The 15,856-nt window shown below is 49.7% G+C and overlaps 1 protein-coding gene across 1 annotated transcript; it reads right to left on the bottom strand.

Annotated features, from left to right (window-relative positions):
• Nucleotides 1-310: 310 nt before the first annotated feature.
• Nucleotides 311-11,530, bottom strand: ZNF623 (zinc finger protein 623). Its single transcript, XM_019973622.2, has 2 exons — nucleotides 10,873-11,530; nucleotides 311-4,165 (listed from the first exon to the last, which is right to left on the bottom strand). Exon 2 carries the CDS (start codon nucleotides 4,075-4,077, stop codon nucleotides 2,593-2,595), a length of 1,485 nt encoding a protein of 494 aa, XP_019829181.2. The 5' UTR covers nucleotides 4,078-4,165; nucleotides 10,873-11,530; the 3' UTR covers nucleotides 311-2,592.
• Nucleotides 11,531-15,856: the final 4,326 nt, after the last annotated feature.

The following is a 15,856-nucleotide window of genomic DNA, read 5'->3' on the forward strand; positions in this document are numbered from 1 at the left end:
TCCTGCACTGGCAAGCAGATTCACTACTGCTGAGCCACCTGGGGAGTCCCATCATTCAGTAGGCAAATACAAATTAGAAGCATAGAGAGACCCATATATGTCACTGGAGTGGATTAGATTTTAGAAGTGTCACCATACTACATGTTGATAAGGATGTGGACCAGTTGAACCCTGACAGTGGCAAGAAAGGCCATAACCATGATGAAGAACTTTTTGGCAATTTCTTATAAAATTAAAACTCATGTATCTTATAATCCAGCAATTAAGTTCCTAGACATTTACTCAAGTGAAATAAAGAGGCAAGTCCAAATACTTTTACACAAATGCTGATAACTGTTTTATTCATAACAGCCAAAACTGGAAACCCAAATTTCTACCAACAGATGAATAATAAATGATGTTCACCTTCACCCATACAATGGAACACTACTGACGAACAGCTCTGGAAATACAGAGCTACTTGGTTTAGTCTTTAAAACATGGCAAAGTGGAAGAAGTCAGACACACAGGATTACATGCCATATGAATCCATTTATGTGAAGTCCTGCAACAGGCAGAATGAATACATACTAACAAAGTGTTTACTTGGGCCTGGAGTGGGACCTGGGAAAGGGCAAAATGGAACATTTTTTGGGTGACAGAAGTGTTGTTTTTCTTGTGATGATGGTTACACATGTATATGGATTTGCCAAAATTCTGTACACTTAAAATGGGTGTGTTACTATATGGCAACTAGACCTCAACCAAAGTTGGTTTAAATGGTCTGGTAATATGTTTCTATACCATTTGAAACATCTGTTACGGGTGAGTTTTCCAACAATGGAGTACTATATGCTACTCACTCAAGACTTCTAGAGTTGCTGGAATTTAGGAACTCAAGATATGCCCTTATGGGCAGTACATTCTGACAGCATTTCAAAACCGGTTCATGTTCAGATAAACGAAATTCAGATGCAACAACTAACAGTTCTGCTAGACAGTTATCCACTGTGTGATATAACTCACCTGCTGTAGATCAGAGAGGGATCCTCCAGGCCTCCTGTTTCTCCAGAGTCCCTCCCAGACCACCCTCTTCTCTAGGTGACAAGTGTCTACTTGTCCAGTTCACTGTCACCTCCTCCTTGAAGCCGCCTTACATCTCCACACCAAACTAGCTGCCTCCTGACCTACACCCCTGCACAATTGGAAACATACTTCAACTCCAACACTGAACTCAGCCTGCCATGACCTTTTTGCCTGCCCCATCAGACTATGGATCACTTCAGGACAGATGGTGTCTTATTCACCCTGGTTTCCAAGGATTTAGCACTGGTCCTTTGATCAATACATTTTCACATCAGTGACGAAGTGAGCTGGAGAACAGGGAGAGGGGGAAGAAGTTGGGCTCAATCATGGAATTATTAGGACAGAAGAAAGTCATGAAGTGTATCAGGACTGTGTGCCCTCTGAGTGAATTAGAGATACACAGAATACTAGGTGAAGATGAGCGCCCCCCGCCCCCCTGCAGCCCCCCAAGTGAGCGGACAGTCATTTACAGACAAACTCTGGAGGCAAAACATACAAGAGGCCAGTCTCACTCTGGCTACTGCCTGCAAGTGTCGAAGGCATTATGAACAGAGACGTCAGCAAGGCCAAGAGGAGGTATTTCCAGTAGACCAGCAGACTACACTGTCACAAAACAAAAAAGCAATGACCAAAAAAAAAAAAATTTTTTTTAATGTTTTAAATAACAGTGTAGAGAGGACAAAGCAAGAGAAGTGCCAAGTGCACACTTGGCTGTGCTTTTTATTGCCCTGCTCCAGATTCCAGGGACACACAAATCAGTGAGATACACTCACAGTCCTTAACAACGAGACAGCACAGACAACAATCAGAGCAAGCACAGTAATAAGAGGCAAATGGCTACCGAGGATCAGAAGCAGCAGAGGGGTAGCAGGCTGAGCCCAACACGCAGCTTGGGATGGGTCTTGACTCATGACGGGTCATGAGCCAGATGAGAGGGAGCACTTGGTCCTTGGCTGGGAGGCAGGAGCGCCCGGATGAGGGGGCATGTCTAGCAGTTGGTGCTACCTCTGTGACCTGGAGTGAACTGGGGGCAGATGAACCTCCAGAAAGCCTTTGGATGCAGGGCGGGGAGTTCGGAATTTTTCCTAAGGACCACAGAGAACCAAGTTGTGGTTTTAGGTAAGAAAGTATCTTTCTCTAGCTTGCCTTTCTGACAGATCAAAAATGGCTGAGGAACACTCTTTTAAAGTTATACAATTAGATACATAACTCTGCTTTAAAAGGGATTTAACTGAAGGGTGAATTGTTATTGTGCAGTGGAATAGAATCTTCGCCTCCTGAGGCCAAGCTCCTCCCTCCCACACCCACAGCTCTCCCATAACTGGTCCAGCTCCATGTCAGCTGTCCAATTGTGTGGCTCTTCTGCAAGCATGTTCTCCCAACGGAGGACAGCAGGCCCCACTGCGACCAAGTGAGAGGTGGCAGCCCTGCCCATCCATGACCCTAGAAAATGCTGACTCCTCCAAAGCCTCATGAGTCAGGGCCCCTGCCACTGTTTCCAGCATCACTAAGTGAGCCAGAGGATAATTAGAAGTCTGTGTGCCCCCCCAGGCCTCCACACGTCTCCCCGAAGTGAACGGCTGTCTGACTCAAGGGAAGGCCCTCCTGGGGAGCCTCTTGACTGCTTTTAAAGTCTGGGGGTGGGGTGAACTCTTTCCCATACTGACTACACTCGTAGAGTTTCTCTTCAGTGTGGATCTTCTGGTGCTGAAGGAAGTTTGACCTCTGAATGAAGCCTTTCCCACAATAACTGCACACGTAGGGTTTCTCTCCAGTGTGAATAATCTGGTGCAAGAGGAGCTTGGAGCTCTGAATAAAGGCTTTCCCGCAGTCCTTGCACTCGAAGGGCCTGTCCCCAGAGTGGATCTTCTGGTGCTCGGTGAGGTGTGCTTTCTGGAGAAAGGCTTTCCCACACTCCTTGCACTCGTACACCCTCTCCCCGGTGTGGATCTTCTGGTGTCGAATAAGGTAGGAACTCAGGAAGAAGGCCTTCCCACACTCGTTGCACTCATAGAGCTTCTCCCCGGTGTGGATCCTCTGGTGCTGCGTGAAGTTGGACGTCTGGCTGAAGCGCTTCCCACACTCGTTGCAGACGTATGGCCGCTCCCCGGTGTGAATGCGCTGGTGCTGGATGAGCTTCGAGCTCCGGATGAAGGCCTTGCCGCACTCGTTGCACTCGAAGGGCCGCTCCCCAGTGTGGATCCTCTGGTGCTCGATGAGGTCTGAGCGGTGGCGGAAGGCCTTGCCACAGTCCTGGCACTCGTACTGCCTCACCTCCGTGTGGACCTGGAAGTGCCGGATGAGGCTGGAGCTCCGGATGAAGGCCTTGCCGCACTCGTTGCACTCGTACGGCCGCTCCCCTGTGTGGATCCTCTGGTGCCGGATAAGCAATGAGCTCTGGCTGAAGCCCTTCCCGCACTCCTTGCACTCAAAGGGCCTCTCTCGGGTGTGGACCCGCTGGTGGCGGATCAGGTCTGAGCTGTGACAGAATGCCTTCCCACACTGAGCGCACTTGAAGGGCCTTTCTCCCGTGTGTACTTTCTGATGCTCCAGGAGATCTGTGTAGAGAACGAAGTCCTTGCCACACGCGTTACACACGTACAGCCTCTCCCCACCATGAGCATGCTGATGCTCCACCAGGTGGGAGCTCTGGCTGAAGCCTTTCCCGCACTCGTCACACCTGTGAGCTTTCTCCCCAGCATGAGAAGCTTGATGTCTGGCCAGGCCCGGGTTGAACGGGAAGCTGCCACAGGCCTCGTGCTGGGGGGCCTCCCCCTCGATCAACTCTCTCTGAAGCAGGAGGAGGTCTGGGCTCAGGAGAGGGCTCCCCTCAGACTTACTCCCCGCCTGTGCTGCCTCTGCCGTTTGGATCTTCCAGTGGGTGACCGTCACCTGCTGGAAACCCCCATCCTGTGAGGTGCAGCTCCGCAGGCTCTGTGCATCCAGGTTTCCTAAAAGCCTCCCGAGTCTGGGGTCAGGGCCCCTCCCAGACGTGGGGGCAGTGAGCTCCATCACTGGGAGGGCTTCAGACACTGCCTTCTGCAGATTCCCACGCCCAGAAACCCAGGCTCCGAGTCCCCTTCTGGTCACCAGTCAGCATCTGAAATAAATAAGAGTAAGATCATCTTTCCCCTTCATTACGAGATGGGAATCTGCTGGAGCAGATGGGGTGAATTGTGCACCTGGAGCAGCAGAGAGACGTGCCCCCTGCCCACAGCCCCACTCAGCACAGGGCTTGGCTCAGCCCGCTGGCCTCTCCACTGGTGTAGGGGGCTCCACCACCCAACACCAGTTTCAGGGGACAGATGAGCTGATGGGCAGAGATGGGTCTGGACTCCACTCAAAGTCAAGACATGTTTCCTAAGAAACACAGAAAGACTGCTCCAACCCCCACTCAGCCGCGTTCTGCCCAGCTGAGACGCTGGATGGGTGAGACTCACACGAGCTCTGGCCTGTTAACCCCGCTCCCCTGCCCTCTCCTTCCTCCACCACGTGTGCCCTCGGGGCAAAGCTCAGCCTGCTTCCTGATGGGTGTCTCTGTTCCTGCTGCCAGAGCTCTCACGTTGGTAACCACCTGCCCGACGGGCCCTGGGGGCTGCCAGCAGCTCCCACACCTGGCTAACTCCCCCGTGAGACCATCTCCTGGCTTCTCAAGAGTCCAACAGCACTCCCCACCCCAGGGATGATGGCCTTGTGGCTTCTTCCAATGAGAAAACAGAAGCAATGAGATGAGGACACCCACTTTCTCCCACATTTACCACACTACCAGTGTTGGCGCCCACACCTCACCCACCCTCTGTACTGGGTTAAATGTCCTCCATGGAATCCGAGGTAAACGCGTCCACCTGTGCACCCTGCGCCCGCCCAGCAGCAGAGTCTGGGGTGGGAATGGTCACCACAGCACCATGCAGTTACCAGAACGTCCATCAGCAGAAGAGAGGGCCAACTGAGGTGTCCTCCAGCAAGGAGGGCAACCCTGCACCAGAGCACAGGTGGACCTCCCAGGGTGATACCGAGCTACTTCCTACTTCCTGATCCTACTTTCTGATCCTACTTCCGCAGAGTTCAGACCCGGACAAAGCTGGCCATGGTGGGAAATTCGAGTCACGGATGGTCTTTAGGAAGAAGATGGTGATTGCGAGTACAGGGGGGCCATGCTGCTCAGGTGTGTCTGCCATGGAAAAAAGCCTGTGCTTAGGGAACCTCGCACCATTTCTGGGACGTGCCTTCAGCTCTGGAATTCTTGCCCCAGCAGAAAATTTCTCCTTCAGCAGGAATTTGCCGAGGGGATGCCCTCTCTACTGCCAGCTTTCCACTGCTACAACCCATCTGCCATCTCACAGGGCAGCAGGTTGGAGACCATCCTGGCCCGAGTGAGCCCCTGCAAAGGGTTGCACACAGTGTCAGCCAGGCTCAGGAAAGCTCTAGAAGCTTGGGAAAACTTTGTCTCCACCTCACTCAGGTTGTTGGCAGAACGTGGTTCCCTGTGGTCATGGAACGGCCCCTTGGGAGCATGGGCACCTTCCAGGCAGGAGCAGCTCAGATGCCCTCTCCTTCTCTTCTGCAACCAGCTGCACAAACCCTGCTTTCCAAGGGTTCCTGATGAGCCCCACCTTTTGTCAAATGACCGAAAGAGTCCTCCCTCGTGTCAGGAGGAGCGCAGAACCCTGCCTGCCACACCCCAGCAGGGGCCTGGTCCATGACAGAGCCCAGAGTGCCCTGGTCTCCATGGGGGGCAACTCTGAAGGGTCGTCCAGCTCCCTGCTACCCCATCCCACCTTGCTCACAGGTGCTTCCCCAAGTGCTCCCTCCTCAGCTGACCCCAGTTCCTGGGAGCTCTGCCCAAGATGACCCCACAGGACCACTTCTCTCCCCAAATCTGCACCACTGGAAGCAGTCCAACTGCTATGCAGCCCCACAGAGATGCCCCCAAATCCCCAAGGGCAAGGATGTGCCCCTGAGGACAGAGCTAGGTGGTGGGGAGCTGCTGGGGGCAGGAGGGCTCCCCAGGTTCCTCCCAACAGGCTGCTTTCCTTCTCGAGCCAACAGCTCGCATCTAGTGCACAGTCTCCCTGGACTCCTCTGCTCGCTTTTCTAACCATACCATTCCCATCACCCGGAGGCCCCCCTCTAAGGGGAACGGTCTCATTATAATTCTGCAGTTTTCAATTTCACTTCAATGGAATCATATGGTTGTTTTGTGTCTGCTGTTTATTCAATAGGCACCCACTTTTTATAGAGCTAGAATTCACACATCATGAAATCCACCATTTTAAAGCACACAATTCAGTGCTTCTTAGCATATTTCTAAGGTTGTAGAACCTTCCACACTAATTTGAGCATCGTCAAGACCCCCCCTCCCCCAGATGTCTGCTGACGCTGAGCACCACGCCAGGGAGGCCGCCTGTGTTGCATGGACCTCAGCTGAGGCAGCCTTCACCGCGTGAACAGAACGCCGTGTCCTTTCCACGATTCTGCCCTCCACCTCAAGGGGCTGGCAGCTCAGGGCTGGGCACGGTCCTGTGCTTGTCTTCTGGCCGACAGAGGTCCTCATTCCCGCTGAGCCCTGGGACTCCTTCGTTTCAGTGGCTACAGCTCAGGCCACCCTTGGAGACTCCCGGGAACTGCTGATGCTGTGGACCAGTGACTGCCTGCGTTCAAGGCTCCTCCCCTTCCTGAATGGACACATTCACGTGGTCATCTGCTCTTGCTGGGGGAGGAGGCAGCATCTGGGGAGGCCGGAACCTGTCAAGTTTAGACTGTGGCCGTGTGGACACGCACTGGTGCCGACAGAAGGCCACAGGCCAGGGATCCTGGCTCCATCTGGAGGCAGCAACTGAGCACAGCCTAGCTTGGGGGTCAGAGGGCCAGCTGGTCAGCTACGGCAGACATGAGGCTGCCCAGTGTCCCTGCTTTGAGTGCCAGAAATCCCTCCAGAAATTTCAGTGGACACAGAGCCAGCAGTGAACCACCACATTTCCTGAAGTCCCCTGATGTCGGGGGTGACCTGTGACTGATTCCAGCACGCCACCCTCTCACCCAGCCCGCGGGACATGTATGAGGCCACACTGCAGGCTCCTGAGGGCCAGGACCCTCCCCATGCCTCTGAGATGGGATACCAGAAACCAAGTTTCCTGTTGGGAACACTAGTTTTGAATCTCCGTTACAGCAAGAGGAACCCACGCTTAAATAATGCTGTTAGACAACCTGACTATTCAGATGCAACACTCCCTGTGATGATGAAGACACTGAACCAACAGCTGATAGTAAGAGTGAGAAGCTGCACGTCTACTCGAAGCGTTTCTCTCCATGTGAGGTTTGCAACCCAGCTTCCTGGAGCAGTGGCCCTCTTGGGCGCCCTGTGACACAGCATTTCTGACCACTGCCCAGTGACATTCACTGACACTGTTCTTCTGAGTTAAAGGCCCACTAACTTGATTTAAATCTTTCCCCTGCTTACAGAAATTATTTTAGTTATTTTTTTAAGGCATAAGGGTAAACTATGCTAGTTGAGAAAAACTTTGACTAAAAATAAAATTATTCTTAATCCCAGTACTCAGATTACACATTGATGTTTTCCTTTAGTGTTTTTTCCTGCACCAATGTATTATGAAATGAGGACCACACTCCTCAGTCTTATATCCTATTTTACTTCACTTTTATACTGTCCATTCTGAGCAATTACAGACATAAGACCCACACTGTAAGAACCTTCAAGTGGTAAACAAAAACAAGGATAATCCCCAACAATTCCAGAGACCACTGCAAGCTGTTCAGTTTATACATTCATCCAGGCTTCTGCTTAAACAAAAATGACACATTTATTTCCACGCACGCCATCTGTAGGTACAAACAGGGGTCACATATACCTGTCCATCTGTACACCCTCCCCTGACTTCTAACACATCCCCGTATCCTTCAAGTTCATTCACACGGGGACCTGGCGCTCCGAGGCCCCACTACGCTTCAGATGCCGGAGGTGCCCCTGGTGTCATGAAGAACGACATTCCCTGAAGTACTCAGCCCACCTCCCTTCCCCAGACTGGGGGAAGGAGTTAGCCGAATGAAAGGTCTGGGAGAATAACTAGGCACATAGCACGCAGCCTCTTCCACTGGGGCACAGGTCCTGCTGCTCTGGGCCAGAAGTGCAGTGCTGTGGAGAGGCTGAGGCGATCCAGCGCCTCCTGTGGGCAGGCAGGACACAGCCTCACCGGCACTTGGCCTAGAGGTCCAGCATCACTCCAACCAAGGCTTGCACAAGTAGCGAGCTGGATTTCCGCTCTTCATGGGCCTCACTGGTGCAGATGTGGGAGGACAGGAGGGGTGCTATGGATGAGCGACCCTCAACCCCAACCAGGCACTGCTGAACTGGCCTACAAAGTCCCAGGCACAGCTCCAAACCTTGTGAGGCAGCCATGACCTTGATTATTTACTCTATTTTACAGAGGCTGAGAAAGTCAATTACCCAAGATTGCTAAGCCAGTCAGTGGCAGAGCTTAGGTTTAGAGTCAGGCCTGTCTGCCTCCAGAGTCCATTCTCAAAGATGTTTTTCCCTCCCCAGGTGTGATGTTGCTGTTACAGGGTATTTTGCTTAGAGCAGCTGGGTGGGATTGGTATTCTAAAAGTAAGCTTATATTTTAAATCTTATTTTTTTTAATCCAAAAAAAGGGAGTATATTCAGTTTTTTGTTTTGGAGGTGATATTTCCTGATTTTTTGTTGTTGTTTAAAAGGACTGTTATACCACCTGAAAACAGGCTTGCGTCTATTTATAAGAATATAGCTTTAAAATGTGTGCCTTTTCGTGATTTTCATAACTTTAACTTTTCAGGAAGTTTTTAAAATTAAATATACCTTGCTTTGAAGAAACATTTATCTGAATATCAGCAATCTTTCAGTTTCTCCTTAACGCCTTTTTTCCCCTATGAATTCAAATAAAGTTAAATTGATACTTTTTCATTTAAAGAAACCTGAATGAAATAAGCAAACGAAGTAAAAATATATCAGACTGCTGGTTCCATAATGTCTGGGGCTAACATAGCCCTCCCTTCTGTTAGAACTTGCTGGACAAAATATAACACAACATTGTTGATGTTGAGATGGGGCGAGCCTCAGAGCTGGGAGTGAAGCCTAAGAGCCGCCAGAGTGGGCAGTGCCCACTGCAGGGGCGGGAAGCTGTTTGCACATGCGCACTAGTAAAGGGGTGTTATAAGCCTTGGGCTTGCAAGTTACCAGCGTGGCTGTCTGCCGCTTACAGTCTAAACAAAGGAAGCAGGCAGGTGTGCAGAGCTCCACCCTTGGGAGCAGCAGGAAAAGGATAGTAAAAGGGCACCCAAGGAAGACACGGACTGGAGCTGCAGGAAAATCTGCACCCCTGCGCGGCCCCAAGGCCACCAATGTCACCAACCTGCACTCGTGCGACCACAGCCACGGCGGGGACCGAGTGCCCGGCACGTGCTTTTCTTATTTCCTGTGTTCGCCACACTATCATCCATGAGGTTCGGGGAGGTGACTGGTTTACAGCTGAGCCAGCTGCTAGCTGCGGTCTCATTCCCCCACCACCCCACATCCATCTGAGTTTTGCTCCCAGGGCTCTGCCCAGATGGCAATGGTCTTCTCCTTTCCTGAGCAGTTCAGTGTCCTTTCACCGGTCATATTCCACAACCCAAGGCAGCACTGGACGTGCCTGACAGCTCCCTGAACTGCTTTAAGGCCCTGCCCTGTTCTGGGTCAGCTGCTTCTCTGAGCACCTCTTCCATTACCAGCTTGTGAACGCGGTCTGGGCTTTTTCAGCTCTGCCTTGCAAGCCTTACCATCCCTAAGGCCTTTGCAGGAAAAATCCATCCCCATCTCTCCAGGAGACACTGGAGCTAGGAAGTCAGGCTTGTGAAAAGACATAGCAACCTCGCCCCGCCCCGCCCCATTTCTCTGGTATCTTCCACATGAGTGATGCTGTAGCTATTGCCATTATTAAGATACCGTTATTGTTACATCTAACGAAAGTCCCACCTCCGTGGACAGGACCAAGTCCTGTCATTCCCTGGGACTGGAGCTCAGGGGAAAGACGTGCTCCAGAGAGGGCACTGCGGCCTGATTAAGAGCATGAGCTCTACAGACAAACTGCCCGAATTCAAACGGGCCTCCAGCTAACACTCCTGGGAACACAGAGAGGCATGCTACTCAGGCCCGGAGGCTCACATGACTACGATGCAGCCACTGCATGAGAGGTAAGACGTCCAAGGCACCAGCAGACACGGCCTCCAGGACTGATACGACTCGAGAAAAGAACGGCGCCGCCCATCATCTGGAGGGGATTCTCTTCTTCACCTCTACCCGGCCAGGGCAGCGGTGCCGGCTCTGCACCTCCTCCAGCACAGGCAGGCTCGAGGCGCCGGTCACTCTCCCAGCATCATCTGTAGAGCTCCCTCGGGCTCCAGGCAGAGGCCGGCTGGCTTGCAACAAAAGAGCGGCACTACCCGCACCGTGCCCCTCACCTACCCCCAGGCCACCCCAGAGCCACGACACAGACGCCTAAGCTGGGGGCTCTACGCCTGGGGTGTGTGGCCCCTGGAGCCAGGGAAAGGAACCAAGAGAGTGGAATTTACCCGCACGACGTTCCCTGGGGAGAGAAGCTGCGTCCCCGGGCCGGACTGCAGTCCGGCGGGGGCGGCCGTGACGGCTGCTGGGAGCCGGGCTCACCGAACCCGAGGCTCCGGGACCCCCGTGCGGGGCCGGCCGCGCTAAGCCCTCCCGTCCACCCGACCAGAGGACCCTGCCGCCCCGCTCGGGTCCTGGAACGCGCCACTCACCCGGCGCCCAACGGCGAGAGGACGCCGGCAACCCGCACGCGGACTGCCAGGCGTCCGCCCCGCAGACCGGCCGACAAAGCCTGCACAGGAGCCCGCACGCCGCGGCCGGAAATCGGCCCGAGGGCCCGCCCGGAGAGCTTCCGGTGCCGCTCTAGGCGCTCCGGGGCCTGCCTGCCTCTCTGTGGTGCGCACTTCCGGCCGGGTGCAGCTGGCAGGGACCCAAGTCGAGGGCCTGGCGAGACTTCACCTCCCGCGTCCCCGCAGCCCTGAGCGCCGCCTATCCCCCAAGAGTTAATTGGCTTCCAGTTAGCTGTAAATCCCGACGTTAAAAATGTCGGCAGGCGGAGCTCCCTGCGCCCATCGCCGCGGGGCCCCAGAGCGTGCGCCCGCCCTCCACCCTCGGGCTTGGTCAGAGCGCCGCTCCTCCGAGAGTCGAGGTCTGGCGTGGCGCGGCCGCCGAGGGCTTTCTGCTTCCCGCAGCGGGCAGCGATTCCCGAGACTTCCCGCGTCTTCCCTTCCCTCTTCAGCCACGAGAAGTGTCCTCTGACTTAGTCCTTTTACAGCCCAGGGACTAAAGCTGGAGAAGCCAGGTCACTTGAGGTCACACAGCTAGTGAGTGGCCAGGCCGATCGCCTCTAGGGCCACGTTCCTGCCCCGGCTATGCTGTTGGTCCTGTGGGCGCAAGGGTGGCCTCTGGGGACAGTCGTGGGAAATGCCATCTATCCCACCCCACCTCCCGGGTGGAACAGCAGGCATCCAATTAACCATCAACTGGAGTTTGGGAACAGCAGCGTTCACAAGCGGAGTAAGATGCCAGGAGCAAGCAAGGGAGTCATTACAACAATAAGCCGTGCCAAAGAGGGGCACTGGGCCCTGAGGAACTGCTGCTGACCAGCCCCCCCCCCCCCCCCCCACCCCAACACACCGCTCCCTCTACACACACCCCTCTGCACAACAGGGAAAGCTTCTTGGAGGAGGGAGGGGGTTCTTTTATGGAGGCCTGAGAGGATTGTCTCTTAACAAAACATGGACAAGATGTGTATGCTGCAAATTAAAAGATGCTGGTGAAAGAGATCAAAGAAGAGTTAAATAAATATGTTCATGGATTGGAAGACTCAACATTGTAGAAATGTTAATTTTCCATAAGTTAATCTAAAGGTCTAATGCAATTCCTATCAAAATTCCAGAAAGATTTTTAGTAGACATAGATAAGCTTATTCTAAAGTGTATATGTACAGGCTATGCCCTAGAATAGCTTAAAGCATTCTTGAAGAATAAAATGGGAGGACTACCACCTAATATTAAGAGCTATAATACTGCTTCTGTAATCATGACAGTGTGGCATTGGTGAGGGAACAGATACCTAGGTCTCTGGAGCAGAATAAAGAACCAGGCACAGATCCACACCAATATATCCAGTGGACTTTTAGCCAAAGTGCAAAAGCAACTCGATGGAGATTTCAGTTCTTAATAATATATCCGTGTTGGCTCATCAATTGTTAAAAAAATGTAAAACAGTTAACCTTGGAATTGTTTTTGTTAAACTTTTGTCAATATTAATGAACAACAGTCCCTCTCAAACACCTGTTAGTGGTGCAAAGTTCAGACAGATTTCATTTTCTCCTTAGGACCAAGATTTGCTCTCTATTTGAGAATCATGCTCTGTTTTGCTTAACTCTTCTGATTCTTCCTGGAAGCTCAGACGGTAAAGCGTCTGCCTACAATGTGGGAGACCTGGGTTTGATCCCTGTGTCAGGAAGATCCCCTGGGGAAGCAAATGGCAACCCACTCCAGTATTCTTGCCTGGAAAATCCCATGGACTGAGGATCCTGGTAGGCTACATTACATGGGGTTACAAAGAGTTGGACATGACTGAGCGACTTCACTTTCACTTTCTGATTCTTCTAGAATCTAACCTAATCTACTTTCTTTAAAGTGCTTAGCATCCCCATCACAAGTCCAAGGGCAGCTACAAGGTCAAATGTGATAAGTTTTCCCAAGATGTTTCATCTTTGGGTAGATCCAGAAAGTCTTGCATATGATCTTTTAATTGTTCCAGAGAATGTCTTTGTGATCACAATTGAGGTCAGGTCTCCGAGTAATGTGATACAAAACACAAAAAATGCTTCTAAATTTTTGGCCAAAATTCTGGCTCCTACACAACTTTAACTTCTCTAATCATGTCAGTGCCAGTAGTATCTACTTGCCCTTGGTAATTTTTAAAATCAATGCCTAAAATGGTAAGGTTGTTTTTTTTCCCCAGTCATTTCCTTAAGTCAAATGAATGTTTCATCTAGACTTACATACATACAAATTCAAGAGAAGTATGAATCAATACGACAAAATGTTCCTCAGCTACTATTGCAAGTACTGCACTGGTTCCTGAGTATTCCTGGAGTTATAGATTGGAACAGGAAGAAAAGCAAGAAAGATTTGACCCATTAGTTACTTTACCTATTTTCATACCTGAGTGCCTCCACTGCTCAATTTGCCCTGCAACCCACAGATCTTGTGGTCTTCAAAAAATTCTGTTAAAGGGATGAAATGACAAGCTGCAGACTGGGAGGAAATATCTGCAAATCACATATCTGACAAAGAATTTGTATCTGGAATATATGAGGAATTCACTAAACCGTAAGAAAATGAAAATTTTAAATAGAACATGGATAAAAGATTTAAACAGAAACAACAAAAAACAATATACAGATAACAAAAAAAAGCACATGAAAAGATATTCAACATCTTTAGTGATAAGGGAAAATGCAAATTAAATTCATAATGGGATATCTATCAGAATGCATCTCTCAGAATGGCTAAAATTAAATAAAAATAGTGACAGCACTAAATTTGGGTAAAGGAGTGCATCACTCCTGCCGTGCTGGTGGGAATATAAAAAAGAACTCTGGAAAAGAATTAGGTAGTTTCTTGCAAAGTTAAACATAAACTTGTCACATGACCCAGCAGTTGCATTACTGAGTATCTATCCTACAAAAAAAAAAAAAAAGTATGTTCACAGTAAGGTCTGCATATAAATATTTATAGCAGCTTTATTCACAACTGCCAAATGTCCTTCAACAGTTGAATGAACAAACAAACCCAGGTCCAGCCTCATGGGGGGAGAAAAGTCTGCAACCAAAATGAACTCAATTCTAGTGCCACATGGGGAAATTACAGGGCATTATCCTGAATGGTAAAGCCGATCTTAAAATGTGATGACACCATAGTGATAGAGACCCAGGGTGATCTCCAGGAGTTACAGTCCTAGGGTGATGTGACTATACAGAAGTAGCACACAGGCATTTCTTTGTCACCATGGAGCAATGCTGTGTCCTGATTGTGGTGGTGGTTACAAGACTCCGCAGGTGTTACAGAATTTCAAAAAATATACCCCTACTCCCAAGATTACGGGGAGAAATATCAATAACCTCAGATACACGAATGACACCATCCTTATGGCAGAAACCGAAAAAGAACTAGAGTCTCTTGATCAAAGTGAAAGAGGAGAGTGAAAAAGTTGGCTTAAAGTTCAACATTCAGAAAACTAAGATCATGGCATCTGGTCCCATCAATTCATGGCAAATAGATGGGGAAATAGTGGAAACAGTGATAGAGTTTATTTTGGGAGGCTCCAAAATCACTGCAGATGGTGACTGCAGCCATGAAATTAAAAGATGCTTACTCCTTGGAAGAAAAGTTATGACCAACCTAAACAGCATATTAAAAAGCAGAGACATTACTTTGCCAAAAATTGTTTGTCTAGTCAAGGCTATGGTTTTTCAAGTGGTCATGTATGGATATGAGAATTGGACTATAAAGAAAGCTGAGCGCCAAAGAATTGATGCTTTTGAACTGTGGTGTTGGAGAAGATTCTTGAGAGTCCCTTGGACAGTAAGGAGATCCAACCAGTCCATCCTAAAGGAAATCAGTCCTGAATATTCATTGGAAGGACTGATGCTGAAGCTGAAACTGCAATTCTTTGGCCACCTGGTGAGAAGAACTGATTCATTTGAAAAGACCCTGATGCTGGGAAAGATTGAAGGCGGGAGGAGAAGGGGATGACAAAGGATGAGATGGTTGGATGGTATCACCAACTCAATGGACATGAGTTTGAGTGAACTCCGGGAGTTGGTGATGGACAGGGAGGCCTGCTGTGCTGCAGTCCATGGGGTTGCAAAGAGTGGGACATGACTGAGTGACTGAACTAACTCCCAAAATAAAGAGTGCATGCAAGACTGATGAAATCAGGTAAGGTCTGTACATGAATTAATACCATCATCCATTTCCTGGTTTTGATAACATAAGATGTTTTTTTGGGAAACACTGAGTGAAGAGAACATGGGACCTCTCTGTAGTATTTTGCAACTTCCTGTGAATTTAAATTATTTCAAAATAAAAAGCTGAAGTTAAAAAACCAAAACATTAGTTATAGTTAATGAGTATAAAGTTGTAAAATAAAACTTGATAAATGAAAAATGCCAATATCATGACTATTTTTAAAAATACATTTGAAAAAAAATTGTACATCGAGCCTTCATATACACAGTATTTAGTTTCTACTATTACTGTTTTGCTATATTTCTTTATCATGTGTTTATTCCCTGAATATTCATTGGAAGAACTGATGTTGAAGCTGAAGCTCCAATATGTTGGCCACCTGATGATAAGAGTTGAGTCATTGGAAAACACCCTGATGCTGGGAAAGATTGAAGGCAGGAGGAGAAGGGGGAGACAGAGGATGAGGTGGTTGGATGGCATCAACGACTCAGTGGACATGAGTTCGAGCAAACTCCAGGAGACAGTGAAGGACAGAAAAGCCTGGCGTGCTGCAGTCTATGGGGTCAAGAGTTAGATGTGATTTAGTGACTGAACAACAACAACAAATTACTGTTTTGCTATCTTTCTTTATCATGTATTTATTCAGCTGCGTATCTATTCTGTCTACTCATTCATCTTATTTTTTGGTGCATTTCAAAGTAAGTTACAG

The sequence above is a fragment of the Bos indicus genome, chromosome 14 (assembly GCF_029378745.1).
Source record: "Bos indicus isolate NIAB-ARS_2022 breed Sahiwal x Tharparkar chromosome 14, NIAB-ARS_B.indTharparkar_mat_pri_1.0, whole genome shotgun sequence".
NCBI classification, from domain to species: domain Eukaryota; kingdom Metazoa; phylum Chordata; class Mammalia; order Artiodactyla; family Bovidae; genus Bos; species Bos indicus.

Coding starts and splice junctions, on each gene's coding strand:
- ZNF623 (XM_019973622.2), bottom strand. CDS start 4,077: ATGGAGCTCACTGCCCCCACGTCTGGGAGGGGCCCTGACCCCAGACTC.